This window comes from Lissotriton vulgaris, chromosome 7 (genome assembly GCF_964263255.1).
Source record: "Lissotriton vulgaris chromosome 7, aLisVul1.2, whole genome shotgun sequence".
NCBI lineage: Eukaryota > Metazoa > Chordata > Amphibia > Caudata > Salamandridae > Lissotriton > Lissotriton vulgaris.
The window spans coordinates 1,096,205,624-1,096,228,288 of NC_141695.1; the positions used below are offsets into that span (position 1 = coordinate 1,096,205,624).

Below are 22,665 nucleotides of genomic sequence, written 5' to 3' on the forward strand. Positions count from 1 at the left end.
ATTTGTAAGATTTCATCATATAGTCTGATTTTTGTTCAGGTCCTTATATGATTTTTACCATGTTAATTAAAAGTATGTTTGTTTTATAAATTTACTTCTTGAATGTTCCTTTTGCTATTGGGTCGGATCAATTGTTTGCCTACTAGTTAGACTGCCTAGGAATTTTTTCACATAGTTCTTGTGCCACTCTCCATTCCAAGAGATCATGCAAACATTGCTCCAACAGAGGGACCCTCTTGCAAATCCACCCAATGGCCACCCTTCTCTTTGCCAATAATAGGGCCAACTGGGCAAGTCTGTAAGGGATTTTACATCCTCTAGGGCGCGCCATCATTCCAATCAAGCAGGCTAGCTACGCCAATAGTATTTTAATCCCACTGGCCATCTCTATAAATGGCACTACTTGCCCCCAAAAATACAGGACCTTGTCGCATCTCCACACTAGATGTATGAAAGTGGCTCCAAATCACAACACAGTGTGCACACTTAGGTTTTTTAGCGGGATTTATTTTATTTAGACTACATGTTATAGAGCATCTCCGATGGCTTCTAGAAATGGGTGGTACTGCCGTGCTTATCTTACTAGACTTCAGGGCGGCTTTGGATACCATATCTCATGACATTCTTATCAAAAGATTGATACATCTGGGTCTCCAGGGCACTGCGTTGGCCTGGTTGTCCTCCTTTGACGGATCGCGCGTTTCAGGTTTTCTCAACAAACATGTCTAGCACTTACCTGCTGTCTTCAGGAGTCCCACAAGGGTCTTCCCTCAGCCACATGCTTTTCAATATTTATGACCACCTTCTGGCGGACCTAGTGGAAAGCTGTGGCCTCATCCTCTTTTCATATGTGGACGACACTCCGATTATTTTCTCTTTATCGTCCGAGCATGATGCTTCGTCTCCACTTGGATGCACTCCAACGCTTTAAAGCCGAACAGTTACAAGACCAAGGCCATGGTACTGGGTAGGAATCGCCAGCACTGGCCTTCTTCGCTTGGGACTCTTCCGGTACCCACTTACAAAGTGAAGAACATTGGCTTTTGGGTAGACTCAAATCTATCCATGAAGCCCAAAGCAACCAAGATAGCATCCTCATGTTTCCCATCATGTAGTGCCTTAAAAAGATTCTATGGGTATTTCCCTTCCCTGCCTAGATAACTGTCATCCAGGCAATGATTTTGTCTAAGCTGGACTACAGTAACATTTTATATCTGGGAGCAGATAGGACTGTGAACAGACACCTTCAGGTGGTTGAGCCCCAGGGCGAGGCGGAGCCACCAGAGCACAGTGCACCCTCTCAATGATTAACATGGGGAACAGTCCACTGGGTTTCAAGGTGCCATGCATCCAAGCAGGTGCAGATTATTGTGGCAGGACCTCCTCTATGCATCCTCCACCATAGTCTCCAGGGCCCCACACTGAGATGTGACCTCAGCCACCTGCTTCCTCAAGGTAGCCACTTCAGGCTTCAGCTCTTCAAATAATCCCTCGGCCAACAGGACTTTCTCAGAGCCCTTGTGGAGATCAGTGCACAAAAGATTTACCTCAAGGGCCACCATCTCTTTCTTGTTCTCCAGGGCCACCTTAGAGCCCTAAATGCCTACCAGCAGCTCGGCTCTTGAGGGTTTCCCAACAGATGGCTCAGACTCCTAGTCACCCCACCCAGAGATATGTCCTGTATTGCGTTGCGAGGCAGGGGAGAGGTCATGTAATGCTACATGGGTTTCTCCTGGGTGGGCCCCACCTGCTTATTTCTCCCCATTGTACTCAAGAGCAAGAACCTCAATGCGCACCTATGCCCCGCCACCCCCCTGGGAGCCACCAGCAGCAATCTCAGGGGCCCTTATGGGCTCTAAAGGGGGAAGGTAATGTGGCCAGAAGCAGTCAGCTGTACCCTTCAGTCACAGATGGCCAAATACTCAAAGTGCAGACAGGGAAGAAAGGCCGGAGAGTTCATCACTAACCCAGCAGCATGCGTCCCACACCAACAGAAGGTCATAGCCCAGGGGATCCACTCTGACCCAGGCACTTCCTTCCTTCATAGCCCTGTGGATTTCCAACAGGCCGCTCTCCAACACACAGCACAGCACGGACAGCAAAAGCAGGGGCTGCCCGATCTGTGCCACCCGACAGGCCGAAGCGCAGCAGCCCCTCACCTCTGTCCACCAATGAGGAGTTTGTGTTTGCAAGGCCACCCGTGAAGCGCGACCCCACCCGATGGCTCCACAACAGTGTTTGTGGGATTGAGGCCCCCTCCAGGTCAGCCCCGCTTGAGCACAAGAGGGCCACCCCAGAACCGTCCTGCCAAGCTGGGCGAAGCTGGGGAGACAGGGCACGTCAGGTTGTCTGGTGCGGGCCAAGTCCATATACCCATAGTCTCCCCTCACTGAGTAACGAGACCAGTGGCTCCTGTCAGATAATGGAGCAGACCACAGGTCAGCCAGGCACCACCTAGGACCAAAGGAACTCCGCTGGCCCACCATGCTGCAGCACCCCCAGTAACCAGCCACAAGGGCTACAGGCCCACCGAGGGCCAATCTGATCTGACGGGTGCAGGGAAAGCTCCCCGCCTCGCAACTTAGGATTCCGGGATGCAGGGGCCAGGCACCACGCATTGGATTCACAGGATTAGCGGTGATAACTAAGGTAGGATTCTGCAGGATATTACCAGGGTCAGACGGGAGCTTCTTAGGTGTGTGTCCTGTCAGACATCTTACGTGGCCACGACACTCGGTTCAATATGTACTTTATAATAGTATTTTATCTTTTTACAAACAAATGCTTGAATTCTTGATTTGTGTGTTGTGTAGTATTTTTGTGGTGAAAATCCATTAATAAATACATGGAGCATCACACTGCAAACTCTGTGTTGCGCGAAATATTAGTCTATGCTCCATTTCATCTACAAAGGCACATTTTGCATATCTTACATTTTACTGGAGATTGAAAATATTAACATCAGTTTATAAATACTAACATGCACGTTTCCGTATCACACTTACTTAATTTTTCAAATAAGGAATAACTTTCCTAAGACGAATTGTACTTTCTCAATGCCTTATAGAAAGCGAACTACGCTTGTGGGGGCGCTTAATCTCAAAGGCAAACACTTCTTCCTCTACAGGACTAACCATTTCAATACATGGCTTTATTTACATAAGTCTTGAGCCTGGTACAGAACAAAAACACTGCAAATCTTCCTCCAGTCAGACTTTTATCCTACTGCGCTACCAAAGATGAGTCAGTCTAAAAGGTAGAGTAGAGGATAAAGTTGAGGGCAAAGGCTGCCAGGCTACGCCAGCAGCATATTGCCATTGCTGTGGATTTATAAACACTGGCCAAATAGCTCTGTCATTGCAAATTAATTCACACAACACCGGCCATGACGCGCATTACCACAAAATAACAGGACACTTTAGGAGCAAAAAGGAACATTTCTGAAAATGTGAAACATGTTAGGCACTCTGTTGTTCAAGAAAGCTAAAAACGTATTTTCATAAAAAAGATTTTATATTTATAACCCAGTAGATAGAAGTCCTGTTCTTAAACAAGTGGATTGGCGTCCAGACATACACCTTTTATTTACTTTCAAATTGCTTTTTCAACGTAAATTCGCTATTCTAACAATTATAGTTTTGTAGCTGTATTTCTTTGACCACATTTTCTTTTAGCAGGAGTATAACACACTCACAAGACTCAGCCTAATGAGAGACTACTAGTCTGAAAACTAAAAAGGCTAGTAGCGTTCTACAGCACTAAAGAGACGTCGAGATTTCTTCTACCATACAACGGTTAATAGAGTCATTATGAAACATCCTAGCAATACACATAGCAAAGCATCATGTAACATTATCTAAAACACACAAACGAAAGGGATCCTACCTGATAGATGTCCGACAGGCTGCTGCTTTCGGAGTCACTAGCAATGCTGCACCCCGATTGGCTGGAGGGTACGTGGGTCCCATGAGGGTGTGGATTGTCTGTAAGGTGCATCTTGGTGAGGTCCGCGGGCAGCTGTGGACACAAAACGTCAGCATTACTCTTCGGCGCGGCGAGAAGGCGCTATGAGCCACAGCGCCTCCAAGTACCTGTCAACCCTGGGATCTTCGAGTGACTCCTTAGAATCAAGCATCCCATGACAGAGGTCCCAGTGCCCTCAAGTGAAAACAAAAAAATGGCTGCTGCCAGAATCTATATCTTTAGCCAAAACGTCCACTGCACCCGTTCTGGCCACCACTGGATGTGCGGATGCCACTTCCTGGAAGAGGATTCGGCGAACGGCAGCGCCTCTGGTTACCGGATGTGTTCTGAGGAGGCAGCCCCACAGTTGACTTGGCTCCAAGCCTCTCCTGCACGCATTCCACATGCAGTATTCACACGGCGGGAATTTCACAAGTCACACACAGACTTCTGACTAGACTTGTCACACGTGCGCACACACCTACCAAGGCGGGACGTGAATGTACGAAATGACGCTGCGAGAGCCAAGAACCGTGCATTACTCATGTCTGACGCTTCCCCCTGGAATAACCGCTCCTTGTAGGGCACTGGGGCTAGTTTTCAGATCCCTTGAGATACAGCAGAAAAGTAACTTTCGTCACTAATTCCGCTCCACCCCTATACGGAAGCCCTCCACCCCAAAACAAGCAGCACCGGCTATGTAAACATCCACAGTGAAAGTAATTTTTAAACTTCCTGGGTTCCAGGCAAAAGCTAGAAATAAACAGTTTACTCTGTTTCCATCTTATTACATGCTATAAGAAGTGAATAATGTTTCCAACGCACCATTGCGCCGCCAGCTTACATGCCAATGAAACAGGACAGACCGGCATAGAGGGGGAGGCATGGATAGGTCGAGGGGTTTCTTCACATTCATAGGGGCGGGTCAGGCGCAAGTAGTACTTGGAACCACGGAGAAAAGATCACTTTATCACGAGGACATGTACAGGCATCGGTTTGCCTCGGTCTCCTCCCAATCATATATAACATGTACAGCCGCATAAAACTATGCGCATACAATGACAGCCTCAGCTGTGACCCGGACCGGTATTTAATGCTTTGGATATCGTAAACACGATTAACAGGTGTACACGGGTCACAGTGGTAAGAGTATTCCTGTATCCAGTACTTCCCTTTCTACTTGCTGTCGAGGGCAGGCCTTTATAACGGCACACTAACCGGCCTCGGGCCCTGTCAGTGTTTGAACTCGTCACCTACACCTCCATCACGTACTGCTGTGGCGAGGCACTGGCTCTTAGCCAGGCGGACGCAGCCCTACCCTTCCTACACAGGTCAGACGAGGGAACTTTTAATGTACTCAGAGACAGGCAACCTGTGAAGGGACCGCTCCAAGAGCGCCCACATGCTGCAGGGAGTTCTTTGCGCTTTTTTGCCTGCCGCCCTTGGCAGGAGTCATCAAGAGGCCAAGAGACTGATTTTAATGGGCCTGCGAGAATCCTTTGTACAGATTAAAAGATACCGCTGTAGTATTAGCGGTGCCTCGGGTCTTAATAAAGACCCCAAAAAAAGGAGTGGGGTTTTAGGGTGAAAGCTACATTTTTATTAACGCTCAATCTTTCGTTCTATTCATTTTACAGGATGTCGCAAATGAAAAGAGGAGCATTGTATGGGTAACAAAGGCTATGCCAGCTGTAAAGGTTTCGTTGTTTTTTTGCAGTATTGCGAGTATCTTTAATTGTGTCCTGGTTCATTCTAAATGTTATCCAATAAAAGCTGACTATCTGAAGCAGAAATTAGTTTTTACCCAGGATGGATGCAGCAAAGCTTAAAAAAGTGATAAGCAGTTAGTACAAAGGCTGTTGGCTTTATTTTCGTGTCTCTTTGTTCACAATTTACTACGTTTAGTTATCTGTTTTTGCATTACTTTAAATGTTAGTTTAAGTTACCCATGATGCTTTAAAAGAATCATATTTTACAATTGTACACCCATTCCATTCAATAAAACACCAATATACACTAGTTTTATTTAGGTAAGTGTCATCAAATGACGGAGCAGACCTTGTTCAAATTTTAGCTTAGTGGATTTTGCACCAATTCGAAAATCTTTAACAGGAAAACTTTCTGATCTTGGAAGCTGTTATCAGAATCACGAGTGTGCTGGGTGAAACAGGAACAAATGCATATATGTAAGAAACAGATTGAGTAACCCTCCTCCCTCCTATTAAGCTTTAATATAAGGTTTTCAATAGAGAAAGGAGCCACAATCAGAAAGCATGCAAATGCACATTCTCAGACACTGAATGTTGAGTTTGTATAATTCAGAGCAAAAAAGGAGAAAAACAGCATACACTCAAAGCAGTGTCCTTATCACTTTGCCAGCAAAAGACTGTCACCTCTCAAAGACTTTCAGCAACCACAGACGTATTTCACCTCTTTTCTGTCTCATCCGTGATATGAAGTTTACAAGCAAATTAATGTGGTTACTGTGGAATGAACACTTCAGGCTGATTTAAATAAACAATTTCCTTGCAGCTCAACCTAACGATAGAGGGAGATGTTCTGGGGGGTTATGTACCTTTATATCCAACAAAAGTAACATAACCACTAAATGCTTGTCCAACGGGGGAGTTCAATACTACCAACTTCTCTCCCTAAGGTCAGGCGAAAACCACTCTATCCTCCTGATTAACTTCTACAATAATATCCCAAAGGCCGCCTTACATAGGGCCTTAGAGGAATTAAATGATGCTATGCGTAGGGGATTGGGATCTGACCAGAAAGAACACTTTATTATCTTGACGGGGGATTTTAATTGCCATTTATGCATGCACAGTGATACTGAGATATGTGGTATGGTGAATCTTAGGGGTGATCCCTGTACTCATTTCGAGCATTCTGTACTCGGAAATTTATTAAATCATTTATTATTTGAGTGGGATCTGGGCTTTGCAAATGAACTTTGTGTTCCCCGATCAACTTCGATCCCACGTTTTTTGGGCGGGGGTCCCGGTCAATTATAGACTATACATTGGTCTCTACCAATTATTACCGCAGTGTACTCTCGTTTAATTTAGAGCACATTGCACTTAGTGACCACTATCCAATTAGTTCTAGTTTTGAAAAAGGGCAGAGAGGCAGCAAAGCTACTAATGTAGTGGAAAATATCTATTCATATGGGATCTCCTTGGCTAGAACTAATGGTTATGTAATTAAATGGAGTAAGGTAAATCCAACTAACTTCTTAGAGAACCTGGTAGTGGAACAGAAATATGATTTTATGACCTGTTTAGCGGAGAACCCTAATCCCACCAAGGTTATTGCAGACTTTGACAAGATTTCAGTCCACATCAGCAATACATTAACTGGTACAGCACGAAAAAGTGGACAGAGTAGAGCAGAGGTATGGTTTAACCAAGAGTGCACTAAAGCACACTATCATTTGATCCAGACCTTAAAAAAAGATCCAAGAAACCAGTTAGACATCAGAGTAGCCAGAGCTTCCTATAAGGATGCCTTAAAAAACGGAGGAAGGATTTGAAGCAGTCTGCCTGGGAAGCCCTCATAAAAGAGAGTGCATTAAAAGATACTACTGCATTCTGGAATGCAGTTAATGCCCCATTTTTTGTGGAGAGGAACTCTGACCAAGTAGAGATTGTTATTGATGAAACTCTCTGGGTCAAATATTTCACCGAGCTATATAAACAAGAGACTGGTACTGGACTAACGAGTTCAGTGGTGGGAGTCACGAGCACTACAGAACTCGATGCATTAGATCTATTTCCCCTTAATGTAGTCTTCTCCTTAGCTGAGGTGGAATCAGCACTGGCAGATAGCTCCAATAGCAAAGCCCCGGGACCTGACGGTATTCCAATTGACATCTATAAGGATAACGTCACCCTGTTTGCACCGCTCCTGACCAACGTTTTAAACAGTTGTAACATCAAGGGTTTTCCAACTACCTGGCAGGAAGCTATTGTAGTCCCCATATTTAAGAAGGGGGACAGAAACGACCCCAAATGCTATAGGCCAATTTCCCTCCTTGACTCGCTAATGAAGGTAGCGGGTAGAATCATTTTAAATCGTCTCCAGTCATGGACTGAGGAGAAAGCCGTCCTTTCAAAATTTCAGTACGGATTTAGGTCAGGCCTTGGTACTGTCGAACAAGGCCTAAATTTGGCCTTAGTAATAGGCAAATACTCTGCAGCAAATAGGGGAAACTTATTTATGACCTTTGTAGATCTCAGCTCGGCCTTCGACTGCTTGACTCATGATATTCTGTGGGCTACCCTAGTAGATCTTGGTATTGATTTTAACATTCTTAACTTTCTGAAAGAGTTATATAGAGGAGCAGGGGCTAAAGTCCGCTATGGAAAACTGGGAGCATGCACGCCCAAATTCCCAATTGAGAAAGGAGTCCGCAGGGATGCATCCTGGCCCCTTTTCTTTTTAATTTATATATAAATGGGGTGGCAGACCATTTATTAAAAACAGAGGTGGACTACCCGCAGATAGAAGGCGAACGTGTCCCTATCTTTCTGTATGCTGACGACGCGGTCATTATGGCTCAAACACAAACTGGCCTACAGAATGCCCTAAACTGCTTCACGGCAAACATGGGGGATAGGGGCCTTAGGATTAATATAGGAAAGACCTTCAATATGTGCTCCTCGAACACGGTAAATATTACCTGTAATGTTCATTTAGAAAAATCAAAGATAGGCTTAACTGATACTTTTTCCTACTTAGGGATTGTTTTTAACAAAAGGGGCACCTAGAGATCAGCGATCATGACTAGGAATTTAGCTTTTTCACGGGCTATTGCGGCTCTGAAGCAATTCGCAAGTAAGCTAGGGGACAGGCTAGTACGCATCCTGATTGACATATACAAGTCGACATGTGTATCGACGGCTGTGTACGGAGCTGGTATATGGGGGGTTGCAGATTGCCATGAAATTCAAACAAAGGAAAATGGTTTTCTCTGCTACCTGCTCGCTGTTCCCCGCTCCACTTCCACCTATGTTTGCCATAAAGAATTAGCCTTGCTCTTTATTTCAGATCTCATTAAAATCAGTCCCATGTTGTTTTGGCATAAGATCTGGACTACAGCAGAAACTGTTTTTAATAGGGCGATCATTGCGGATTGTATCAAACTTGAAGGCTCCAAAAAAGATCCAGTGGCTATCTTATGTTCAGGAATTCTTTAGAAATATCGGCCGCCCTGAATTTTATGATTCCCCGGAGACACTGTCTTCAATCTCCAGACGGGCCTTGAAAGAAATCTGCCTTGCCCTTCTGGAAGATCGACGCTGGTGCCTTGATGGAAAAAAGGCCTCTGTTGCCGGGGCGTGGCTAAGCAAGCCACGATGGCGGCTGTGTCTTGCTGAGGCTCCGCGATCGGGCTAGCATCCTGCCCATTACCTATGATCGCCGGGAGCCTCAACCTTCACGCATATCACCTGTGCTGACCTGGGGCATCCCCCAAGCGACCTGCAGAAGCAGCGGATGGACAGCGCGCCCTGGAGAGTCTTCTGCCGAAGCCGAGCGCCGCTGTGAAAATGGCGGGCGCAACCCCGTCTCTCGGACGCGGAACCCGCTAACAGCCGACACCTTCAGCGACGGCCACGGACGACACTGCCAGCTGACGGCAGTGGGGAATCCCGGGGAAACTGTGGATCCGGCCCTCGAGGGTCCACCTTGGACGGCGCTCAGTCCCACCTCTACACCCCCGGTGCGCAAGATGGCGGCCGCCTGCACCAAGGCTCCGCAACCCCGGCGCTTCTGCTAATCAGACCGTGACACCGACCGACCCGCCACAGCGGACCACGAGGGACCGACGGCAGCGCCGACAGAGCGGAGCTGTTCCTCCGGGGGCCCGCGACACTCCTCGAGGGCGGTGAGTGCTACTCGCTCCCCCCCCCCCCCCCCGGAGCCCCGACCCCGACCTGGCGGGGGCCCTCCCCACCAATACGAGGCTCTGCAGGGGTGCGCAGCCTACACAACCGCCGAACTGAGGGATCCGGAAAACTTTACGCTGGGAGCTGGGTGGAGAGCCTGAGTGCCTGACCCTGACATGGCGCCCACGGAGGCCTAGGCGCCAGGAACAGCACGGACCTCGCCCCCCCCCTGGGCCGATACTACCTGCCCCAGCCGGCCGGTCACTAACCCTGCAATCTACATCAGCGAGGGAGAGGGCGCTCCCACGACCCCCTGGCGCCGGACGCTGCCGGCCCTGACGAGCCGCCTCTGACACCCCCGGCCGGTGGGGAGCCCCACTTGGAGCCCGGGCGGAGCTGAAGAGGCCTACCAACATTGGACTACCACTTACCCGGGTGCGCAACGAGGTGAGGGCTGGAACACCGAACGGAGCCCTCTTTCGCCCCGGAGCCCCTGCTCCCAAGATGGCGGCCGCCACCCCGGAGCCCCGACGCCCCGAGGCTGTGTCCCTACCGGGAGCCTGACCAGCCCGCAAGCCCAGACTGTTTGCCACCGCGGACTACAGGAGGACCGCCACTCGCACGGAGCTGAGCGCTCTGGAGACCCCGCCACTGCCATCGGTGAGTGCTGTACTGCCATCTCCCCTCCTGCTCCCTGAGGATCTCCGGTTGGCACCCCGGTGACCCCTTCTTCACACCCACCCACGAGGACAGCCGCAGAGCACGCTACCACCCGACCAGAGCACCCGAGTCTGTGCAGGCCTACCACCAGGAACAGCCACGAGTCCCGCTTTGGGGACGAGAGCATCCCACTTGCACTGGAGACACTGTCAGCGCCTCCCCCGGCTCACGCCACCCGACCTTGCCTTGCCGGTCAGCGTGAACACTGGACCCCGCCCGGTGAGGTGCAGAGACCCCCACACGATCGAATCCACCGGCCCGGTAATCGCATACCACCCTTGACGCCCTTGGTGGTGGCCCCCCCAGGGTGAAACGAACCTCGCCTTGGACCCGGAGGAACCGGAGTGGTGACCCACTCACCCGCCGATACCACGTGACAACGACCTACCACCCACAGGACACAAGACGACCGAGGGAGGGAAAAACCCTCCCCCCTCCTCCCCTCAGCAGCACCCATGGGGAAGCCGAGGAACACCCAGGGGACGGCAGTCCCAGAAACGGCTGTCGAGAAGATGCCCCAGACGAGGGCGTGGGCACAATCCAATACGTCGCAAGCCGACCCTACGCTATCAACGAAGCTGGACCAGGTACTGGCGGCAATAGAAATGTCTCGCCTATCGATGGAGGAGAGATTAGGCACCCTGGCAACAGACATTAGCCTGATCCGGGATGAGCACCGTAAACTGGCGGACAGAGTGAAGGAGGGCGAGCGGATCGTGACTGAATTACAACCAACGGTGCAATCGCAGGCAGCAGATGTGCAGGAGATCCTACGCCGCGTGGCGACCCTGGAGGAACGCACAGTGGACTTGGAAGGACGCTCGAGACGCTGCAACATTCGCGTCCTGGGCCTGCCGGAGGGGATAGAAAACTCAGACCCTCTGACCTACATGGAATCCTGGACTAAATCATTCACCCCGGACTGTGACCGGTCGCCTTACTTCTCCATCGAGAGGGCACACAGGGTCCCGGCCCGGGCACCCAAACCTGGTCTTCCCCCGCGGCCTATGTTGGCCAAGTTTCTGCACTTCCGGGACCGAGATGCGGTGCTTCGTGCGGCCCGGACGGCGGGCCCCCTGCAGGTGGAGGACCAACACGTTATGGTGTTCCCAGACTATGCCAGAGAGATCCAACAACGTCGATCCACGTTTCTAGAAGTCAAGAGGCGCCTCAGCGCAAACGAACTTCAATACTCCCTGCTGTTCCCTGCCCGCCTCAAGGTGATCCACAAGGGGAAAGCCCTCTTCTTCGACACGGCGGCAGACGCACAGGACTGGACCGAATTTCACTGCCCGCTGCTCCCTAAGCCCGGACCCCGGAAAGCACGCAATAATGACTCCAGACGGTCCAGGAGACGTGGCGCTAACCATGAGCGATCTGGCCGCACCAAGAGCCAGGGGTCCTCCCCGGCGGGCTCGCCCGATCTCACCCAAATCATGCAGGAGCGACGAGACGCCCTGCGGGCAGTCACTGAACTACATTCATCACCCCCTGCTTCGGACTTGGAAGGTCAGCCACACCTATTCACCCCGGAGAAAGATCGAGACAGCGATGGAACCATGTCGGGATTTGGCCCGATCTCCTCCCCCCTTGCTGTGGCACGAACTCTGGACGCTGCCCTCACCAGCCAACCTGTCACTTCCTCGTGAACAATTGAACTGTCACCGGACATATCCTTTTCTTGATTGCCTGTGATGATGCGCGACGTCTAGAAGCCTAGACTGACCTACTAGATAAGTGTAAGCGCCAGCGAGCGATAGATATTTCTCCTACTAGAGCCCGACCCGCGCACAGGCCCAGCGAAGACACATGCTGCCACCCCCGCAAACTACTGTTGACTTTCTCCCCTAGTGGGACACTAGTTTGGATATGCCACCCCCAGTGACGTATCCTCAGTATTGGGACAGTTACCCACCCGAAGTTCTAGTTCTTGTTCACCTCCCCGGTTCCCCCCCCACGTTTAAGGAAGCTTGGCGCGCAGGAGCATACACGACACACACACATAGGCGACACGCGGGAATTGTAGAGGGGCCCCTCCCCCAACCACGTCACCCTAGCAATGGCTGTCCCCCACTCTGACATTAATATCCTTACACTAAATGTACGGGGTCTGCATACACCCAGCAAGCGCTATTCTGTATACTCCTACATACGGCGCATGTCGGCCAACATAGCGTTCTTACAGGAGACGCACATTAACGTTACTGAACTCATTCGCCTACAAGCCAAATGGCGAGGGACCATTTGCGCCACACAATATTCGGCGTTCGCACGCGGCGCATTAATCTGGGTGAGACCTGGTACTCCCTTCCGGGCGCTCCGACGAGTAGTAGATAGGGAGGGCAGATACGCGCTTCTGGAGGGAATTCTTGATGGGCAAGGGGTACTACTGGGCAGCATATACGCCCCCAATACAGATCAGGACCGGTTCTGGGATCACCTTACGGGCGTCCTGGCCCAGTTCACCACTGTCCCTTGGGTGCTGGGAGGCGACTTTAACTGCACACTGGACCCCTCACTGGACCGGTCACACCCTCCCCCGCGCACTCCCCGGCCCCTCGACAGGCGGCCTTCTTCAGGGCTTGGACCACACACTGGGCGCTCACTGATGCATGGCGACACCTACACCCACTGGCTCGCATTTACTCCTTCCACTCGATTCCGCACAATCTTCGGGTCCGCCTAGACCGTTTCCTCTGCTCTGCTTCGATCCTCCCTAAGGTTACGTCTACAGATTATCTGGGACGGATCCTCTCAGATCATGATGCCCACATACTGCGGCTTACCTGGCGCCCCCCGCACCCACCGGTTCCCACTTGGCGCCTCCCCAGAGACTGCCTAACGGACCCGGTCTTCAGGGACGCGCACAAAACCAGCATAAGCGACTACTTTATGCACAACGAGAACACAGCGTCATCGGTACTAGTGGAGTGGGACGCGTATAAAGTGGTAGCGAGGGGAGAATGCATCAAACAGATAGTGGGGGTCCGCCGCACCTTAGAACGGTCGCTCTTACAGACGGAACAAACTCTAGCTGCTCTCATTAAACGGCCCGATGACTCGGAGGAACATGCCGTGCTCATGGCAGAGGCCAAATCGGAATACCAAACTGCCTGCGCTGACCTCCGTAAGTATAACTTCAGGGCATACTCCTCGCGGGTGCACAAAGACAGAGACAAAACCGGGGCTCTTTTGGCCTGGATGGCGAAGCAAGACACCGAAATCAAGCCGATCACAGACATTCTCAACCCAGAGGGTGTACTGGTGCAATCGCAAGCGGAGATTCTCCTAGCATTCCAACGCCATTATGCACGAGTATACGAAGCCCCGACATACTGTACCGCGTTTACCGTGGATCAGTTTCTGGACCCTCTGACGCTGCCCACGATCTCGGATTCCGATAAGCGCACACTAGACGCCAAGATAATCCCCTCGGACATTACCCAAGCGATACGCGCCATGTCCCGAAATAAAGCGCCGGGACTGGACGGCTTCCCACTGGAATACTACGCAACATTCTCTCCCCTGGTAGTACCCCGTCTATCACGGGTGTTCGGGGCGTCACTCCACTTGGGGAAACTACCCCAGTCACTACGGGAATCCGTGATTGTCACCTTTCTTAAGCCCCACAGAGATCCGCTTCATATGGGGTCATACCGACCTATCACACTCCTGTCGGCTGATTGTAAGATTCTGGGGAAGATCCTAGCTGATCGTTATGCGCAGGTCATACGCCCGCTGGTCCACCCCGACCAATGCGGCTTCGTTCCCGGGAGGAATACCTCCCAGAACCTCCGCCGAGTCTTCCATATCCAAGATCAGGTACGCGACAGATTTCCCCGCGCTGCCTGCCTCATTATGGACCTAGAGAAGGCGTTTGACACCCTCACCTGGCCCTACCTATTTTCGGTCCTGCGGCGTCTTAATCTCGGCCCGACGCTCCTGGCATACACCCGCCTCCTATACACCGACCTCACTACTCGAGTTCGTATCGGGAAACGTATCTCACCGGCGTTTGCAGTCCGACGAGGCACAAGACAAGGTTGCCCCCTATCGCCCCTCCTGTTCGCGTTAGCGGTCGAGCCGCTGGCGGTTCGACTGCGTCAGGAGGGGATGGACTGGGGAGTGCCGCTTGCAGACGGGACCCACTGTGTGTCCATGTACGCGGATGATCTCCTCATATATGTCCGAGACATTGAAATGGACCTAACCCCCATAGGGGTCACGTTGGCGGACTTTGCAACTGCCTCGGGTCTACAAGTCAACTGGGACAAGTCCACGGTTTACCCCCTACACCCGGACCTACCCCCCCCGAGACATAGACCTTGGACCACATAGGCTTTCATGGTCCACGGAGGCTCCCCGATACCTCGGCGTCCGCTTATACCATTCTCCGGCGGACATCTTTGAGGGCAATCACCGCAAGGTACTCGAGAGTCTGCGCCCGACGGTCGCCTTCTGGAATAAGCTGCCACTGGCCCCAATAGGACAGATAGCCCTTGCTAAAATGGTGATGCTCCCCCGGCTCCTCTACCATTTCACAAACCTGCCGGTGATACCACCCAGATCCTTCTTCCGCGACGTTGATTCCCTCTTAGGAACTCTCATCTGGGGAGCAGGCCGCCACAGAATCGCCCTGAAAACTCTTCAACTCCCCACAACACAGGGGGGACTCGGAGCTCCATCCTTCGAGGCATATTTCCTCGCAGCACAGCTCCAGTGGCTGTCCTACTGGACGGCGGACCGTTACCCTCAGGAGACGGTTACCCCTACCGGTAGAATCGGGACTCCGGAACTCACCCGCCTGCTCCTCCCGGGCACCAAGCCGCGGCGCACTTACCCCCTCCAGGTGACGATAGCGCGCCGATGCATGCTACGGATTCGCCGGCTGTCTCCCGCTAGACCCCCATACTCCCCGCTGCTGCCACTAATAGGCGGCCCCAAGCAGGATTCCTACTTTGCGGCCCCACTACTCGCCGACTGGTCCCGCTGTGGCATCACAGATCTAGAATCACTCTTCGAGGAGGGTCAGCTGAAACCGCTGGACCGCCTGGTCGCAGAATACAGGCTTCCCCCAGGCCAATTCCTCAGGTACAGGCAACTGCTCGACGGATACCGACCCCATTTCAATCTCCAAAATGGCGAGCCAGACACGCATCCAGTAATACATACTATCCTACATATGGGGGTGGGTCGCCACCTGGTCACATGGCTATACAAATCCATCCGGGAACTCTCACACACCCCCCTGACGACCCTACGAGCCACTTGGGAGGAGGACATAGGCCGTGCGCTACACGACTCGGAGTGGACTAAAGCTCTTGAGGCCCCTAAGCGCGTTTCTAGAAATGCCCGCTTCAAAAATATTCAATATTATTTATTACACAGGGCATATCTCACCCCAGCGCGATTACAAAAGTACTACCCCTCCACGCCATTCCTGTGCCCCAGATGCTGTTCCCCAGTTGCGAACTTCCGTCACATGTTTTGGGACTGCCCCAATCTCCAACCTTTCTGGCAGGGGGTGCACGACACACTACTGGAACTCACGGGTCTCACTACACTAGCCACCTGGGAATCCAGTACATTAGGCATCCTCCACATCTCTAAACGTGAGCCGGTGCATAGGCGCTTTGTGTCCTTAGCGCTCCTACTAGCCAATAGATGTATAACCATGCGCTGGCGATCCCCAGAGGGTCCCCCCATAGCACACTGGCAGGGGGCGGTTAACAAATGGGCGGCAGCGGAGGAAGACGCTTTAAGGGAAGAAGAAGCCAAAGGCGCGCGCAAGCTTCCCATCTCCATGGAATGGGCCATGCTCCTCCACAGCTTCCGCCAGTCCACACAGGCTGGAGACCCGCCTGACCGTTCCCCTCCCCCCACCCGAGAAGACCGATAGCCTTCACCTGCAGTGAGCCACCCCAGAATCGGACCCCGAAAACCCCCTATATCCTAGGCGGACCTCTCGCAGGTCCGGCCATCCATGGGTTTCTCCCCCCCCCCCCCCTCCCTCGACACCCGCCGCCATTATCTCCCGACTTAGACCCTGCTAGCGCCTACATGCTTCCCTCCCACAGTTTCGTTACCCCCCTGTTCACTGGTAACACTGCTGTGTGCACAATACAGATCTGGACCCGGCGCCGTAACGGCATGAAAGTACCCATCTGATCTTATTCATCGCCCCTATGGCGATACCGTCCCGTCACCTTTCAGCCTACAGGAGCCTTTACATGATTGTAATGCACTGATTCACCGAAGTCATGTTTATGTATACCAGTTCTATATAGCAAGAAAACGTTGCACACATAGCTGTTCGTGGCCGAATGTTGAAGCCACGCCGGCGGTCTGATTATTCTGTACTGAAATACTTTACCACAACAATAAAAACAAATTTAAATAAAAAAAAAAAAAAGGCCTCTGTTGCCTATCATCAACTCCTGTTGCATAATTCTGGGCTCCAGCTTTATTTGTCACCTGATCAGACAAGTTATAGCAGAATGCTCTTAGCCCGTTTGAGAACTGGAAGTTTTTTCAGGATGTTAACTTTTCCTAACCCAAATGATTGGTCGACACAATTAATGCCTTGTCCGTGTGATGATTCTTCCATTCAATCAATCATACACTGCGTTTTGTTCTGCAAATTTTATGAGTGGGGGCGGAAAAGATATCTACTACCTCTTCTTAAATCTTGGAACCTGAGACAATGCAGACCAGCATTATTTAAATTACTGACCTTGTCTGACGAAATGACTATTACCACTGTGTCTAGGTACCTGAAATATGTGATTAGATGCAGATCTACTATGGTCTGACTGTAATCCTCATGAGTTTTTAAGATTGCCGATTTATTTTTGCACCCTAGGAGTAAGGAGTGTCTGGTATTCATGAATTATGCACTGTATATAGCTTTTTAAAAATCAATTGTTACTGTTTTATTGGATGTAATTATTCTATCTGCTTTTATGATTTTAATGTAAAATCGAATAAAGCTATCTTTGAATTTGAAATAAACAATTGATTAATGTATATGTCTTTCCCACTTAAAATACTCTAAACATAAAAGCAAAAACGCATACAGACTTCTTCAAGAGAAGTGTGGTAAAACAGACCTGAAACACAGAACAAAGAAAAACTATGAACATCTACGAGTACACAAATACATCCAACAAATGCCACTGATGCAAGTGAAAAGGAAAAGCTTAGGCTTTTAATTTTAAGGGATCTTGAACATTTTTTCAAAAGCAGCATATAGCAGATTCCACGAAGCATAAACAAAAAAACAGGCTAGAGGAGAGGAACCCTCAAGCACAGTCACCACCTGAAAAAGAAGTTCCCTTTAAGTATATTAGGCATAGCAAGTGATACTTTAAATTTAGAGCGGTGGCAGAGTTAAACAATGGTGTCTAAACTGCTGGTGAAGCCCAAATCTTGTCAAAAGGTTGCCCAGAAACATAGGACGGGGGAGGGGGGAGATGGTTTCACACAGAGGTAGGCATGTGGAACATTGACTCTCAAAATTGGCTTGGGCTGGGACCAGGCCTCAAAAGGTCTCAATCATCTACGGATACCCACAAGTTGTTATTTCTAAGGTAGTAACTGAATCAAATTGTTAAATTTACATTTACTCTACCACTGGGGGCTCCACTAGTTTCCCATGCCAGAAATACTCTCATGTCTTTAGGAGACTGCTTTGCTCCTGTTCAGTCATGTATCATTCCATCTCCCAGGATCGCCACGGTGATAGATCGTTTTTGGCCTCAGTTCAATAAGTATGGAATAAATTACAGCTACAAAATTAGCCAGATAAGACATCCTGCAACACTGCGGAGCGCTCCTAAAACTTCTTTTGTTAAAGCACCCACAGTCTGGCCTTTTCTCGTCCTGAAAGAGAATGATCAATCAATCAATCAGGGATTTGTAAAGCGCACTACTCACCCGTGAGGGCCTCAAGGCACTAGGGGTGAATATCGGGCAGCTCTGAGTCATCCGAAGAGCTAGGTCCTGGGGCTCTTCCTGAAAGCGTGCAGTTTGGAGGTTCATCTGATGCTTAGGGGTAGTTCGTTCCAGGTCTTGGCCGCGATGTAGGAGAAGGCTCTTCCTCCCATTTTGGCTCTCCGGTTGCAAGGGATTTCGGCCAGGGCGAGGTCAGCGGAGAGGAGGTTTCTCTTGGGGGAGTGAAAGGAGATTCTTCATTGAGGTATTGGGGTCTGGTGTTGCGGAGGGATTTGTAGGCATGAGTGAGCAGCTTGAAGGTCACTCTTTTCGACAGGAAGCCAGTGAAGGTCTCGTAGGTGCTGTGTGACGTGGTCTTGTCATGGGATGCCGAGCACGAGTCTAGCTGCAGCGTTCTGGAAGGCATGACGTTTGTGGATTAGAGATTTGTTAATTCCGGCGTAGAGGGCGTTCCCATAGTCCAGTCTGCTTGTTATGAGCGCGTGGTTGACGGTCTTCCTTCGGGGGGATCCACTTGAAGGTCTTAAGGAGTATGCAGAGGGTGTTGACGCACGTTGATCTGTCGGTTCATGGTGAGGGAGCATTCTAGCATGATGTTGAGGTTGCAGGTGTTGTCTGTGGGCATGGGAGGGTTGCCGAGGGCAGGTGGGAACCAGATGCCAGCCCACAGAGGGGGTGATTCAGAGGATGAGGACTTATGTCTTCCCTAATTTCAGATTTAGGCAGCTGCTGCTCATCCAGGATGCGACATCCTTCATTCTGTCCTGGAAGCTGTTTTTGGTGAGGTTAGGTTCCTTGGTGAGGGAGAGGGTGAGCTGGGTGTCGTCGGCATAGGATACTATGTTGAGTCCATATGTTAAGAGAGCATGGGGTAGGGTGACCAACCGTCCGTAAATTTCACGGACAGTCCGTAATTTCGGCCGTCTGTCCGTTGTCCGTGAAGGATCTTTTAACGGACGCCATTTGTCCGTAATTTTAACCGGCCACCGGTCGCAGCTCCCTGAAGCCGGTGCAGAACCACCCACCTCCCTTCTTGACTCCGATGCTGAGGTCAGGTGTCACAGACTCCGAGCCAGCACAAAAGCTCACATACCCAGCAGCATTGGAGAGGCACAGCGGGGTGGCAACCCTCACACCTCCAGCCCTTGATGAGCTGTTAAGAGGTGCTTGAAGGTGACTGCCCCCCTCGCCCCCCCCCCCTCCCCCAAGCATCAGGAGCATCTATTCAGATGCAAACAGCCCTGAATACGCCATGTCTCCACAATTTAGAGGGGCTTCACACATTCCATTTCTGCCCAGGGCTACTGTGACACCAGAGATAGGTCAGAAATGCGAAGGTCTGGAAGCTGGGAACACTGCTTTCTGGGCCTGAGAGCATTCCTGCAGGAATGGGTGCTCCCTGCTGCCTCGTCACTATAGGGAAAACAAAAGTCATGGTAGAAACCAAAAGCCTCGCATTTCATGATTTAAATGAAATCATGAAATGCGCGGTATTTCGTTTCTACCATGACTCCCTCCATATACAACAGAAACACACACACACATCTCTGTGGAGGGCTTTAAGTAGGATGAAAAAACTGGGTGTGGTGGGGGTTCTTGTTGGGGGGGCTGATGTATAATGAGCGTGGCGTAACACTTTTAAATTAGAAGAAATCTGTACTTAGCATAGTATGCTGCCGCACTGCTCTGAAGAGATTAGGAACAGCTGCAGGTCATTAGTTGCAGGTAAGGGAGCGCATTGCTAAGCACCCAACTTTGAAATAATCCATGTGAGAGGGTTACCCTGGAACACTGGGAGCACGTGGGAAGGGAAATATTCACCCTGCTTGTTCATCACAATAGTACTTCCGTGAAAGGCTGCTTCACACTCGAGTCGAGACTCTGAATCGCACTTCATTCATTGGCCAGTCAAGGGTGCTTACGTAAAAAACGATAATGTCTTTAATGATAAAAGGCTGACAGATAGCTTTATTGCTGCCCTGCTGTTATAGTTATATGGGGTCTGTACGAATGCGGAGCATGTGTTTGTTTCAAGAAGACAATGGTGTAATGCAAGTTGTCCCTACCCGCCAAGCCCCAAGATTGTGAAGAGAGTCACCTGAGCATCCCATATCTGACAGATATTTACTGGCTTTCGGCTGAATAAGGGCCCCTCTGATTGATTAGGGGGCACCTGTGGGCCTAAAGAACACCTTTACCCCTGAAAGAAGACCGTAGGTTAATAGACTCGTTTTGGTTTTATACGTGATGTGTTTTGCGAAATCACACGTGTCTCGCTGTCACTGACAGCTTTAGAAACTCTCCAAGACAACCAATCTCTCCAAAACCTGTGTACAGATTGACTCAACATCCGGTGAATTCACCCTTGGGGCCTTTCATTTCTACCATGCGCCCATGCAACATACACACACAGCGTTTGTTTCTGTTGTATATGGAGGCATGGCAGACACTAAAGGCAGCGCATTTCATGATTTAAATGAAATCATGAAATGTGCAGCCTTTAGTTTCTACCATTGCTCCCTCCATATACAAAAGAAACACGCACACACTTCTATGTGTGCAGAGCTTTAAGTGGAATGAAAAAACTGGGGGGGGATGTCTCTAGTAGGGGTGGCCAATGTAATTATGAGCGTTGCTTAACACTGTTAAGCTAAAAATCTGTACTTCGCATAGTGTGCTGCCCCACTGGTATTGTGCTTCATGTGTCATTGCCTCTCCAGATAAATATTAGGAGACACACTTATAGGGCCCGTTTCCGTTGGTTGGGTGTGCTTGGCTTGGGGGTAATTTTGCAAGCAGACCATTTAGAGGATTGGGCTAATTTTTGATCTGTTTCTAATGTTTTCTTCACATTTGTGCTTTAACATGCTATATTTGGATCCCCGTTTTTCTCCAGTTTGCAGTAAAAATGTGGTGTAAAAGCCACCATTTGAATCAATTTTTTTAAAAAAAATTCTTGCGCACCCTCCTTTTGTGTTTCGGGTTTGCTCGCTTCGCTAGCTTGCTCGTTATATTAGGGTACAACATTTTTCGCCCCACCACTTTCAAAATCCACAAGCCGCCCCTGGCCCTACCCCACCCTGGAAGAGACCAAGATGATACTAGAATACTGCATGCCCACCCCTGTGCCCACCCTGGTGGATCCTGTTCCCCCTCCTGTGATGGCGCCTGTCGTCCCCCCCACCCCCAGTGATGGCTCCTGTTGTCCCGTCCCCCGGCCTGTGATGGCTCCTGTCCCCCCCTGTGGTGGATCCTGTCTGTGCCCTGGGTGGCTTCTGTCCCAGTCCTGGAATGGCTCCTGCAGCGAGGGTGAAGTTTTTGACGGGCCTCTTCTCAAAAAGGCTCAGCTCAAAATTAATATCAAAAGGTGGGCGAGTGAGCAAGTGAAAGGATGGCTGGATGCATTAGTGAAAGGGTGAATGGATGAATGAAAGATTGAATACATGGATAATGAGAGGATGGATGGATGAGTGAGTGGAAGGATGGAAGAGAGAAAAGGTAAATAGCTGGATGTATGGGTGGAAGGGTAGCTGGATGGGTAAAAGGGTGGATGGATGAGTGAAAGGGTGGATGAGTGAAAAGGTGGATGATTGAGTGAGTGGGTGGATGCATGAGTGAAATGATGGATGGATTGATGAACTGATAAGTGCAAGGGTGAATGGATGGACAGATGAGCGAAAGGGTGGATGTAAGGATGGATGAGTGAGAGTGAAAAGGAAGTTAGATGGCCAAAAGGATGAATAGATGAGTGAAGGAGTGAAAGGATAAATGGATGAGAGAAAGGATGGATGAGTGATAGGGTCAATGGATGGATTCATGAGTGGATGAGTGGATGAGTAGATGGGTGGATGGATGGAAGGAAGGATTGCTAAGTGAAAGGGTCGATGGAGAGAGAAAGGGAGGATGGATGACTGAAAGGGTGGAAGGATGAGTGACTGGGTGGATGGATAGTAAGTGAAAGGATGGCTGGATGGGTGAAAGGGTAAATGGCTGGATGGATGAGTGAATGAAAGGATGGATGGGTAGAAGAGTGGATGGATGAGTGTACAGATGGATAGGTTGAAAGGGTGGATGGATGGATAATGGATGGATGAGTGAGAGGATGAATGAAGGGATGGATGAGTGAAATGATAGA

The 22,665-nt window shown here is 50.2% G+C and overlaps 1 protein-coding gene across 7 annotated transcripts in view; it reads right to left on the reverse strand.

The window, feature by feature from the left end:
- The window catches only part of RAPGEF6 (Rap guanine nucleotide exchange factor 6), a 985,108-nt gene that overhangs the window by 295,377 nt on the left and 667,066 nt on the right, over positions 1–22,665 (reverse strand). For 6 of the 7 annotated variants that reach the window (XM_086931540.1, XM_086931537.1, XM_086931539.1 and 3 more), the window contains one exon: positions 3,886–4,017. The exons of the other annotated variant lie outside the window; for it this stretch is intronic. In XM_086931540.1, the coding sequence (XP_086787666.1) occupies positions 3,886–4,017 (132 nt within the window). The remainder of the gene's footprint in view (positions 1–3,885; positions 4,018–22,665) is intronic. 7 annotated transcript variants of the gene reach the window in all.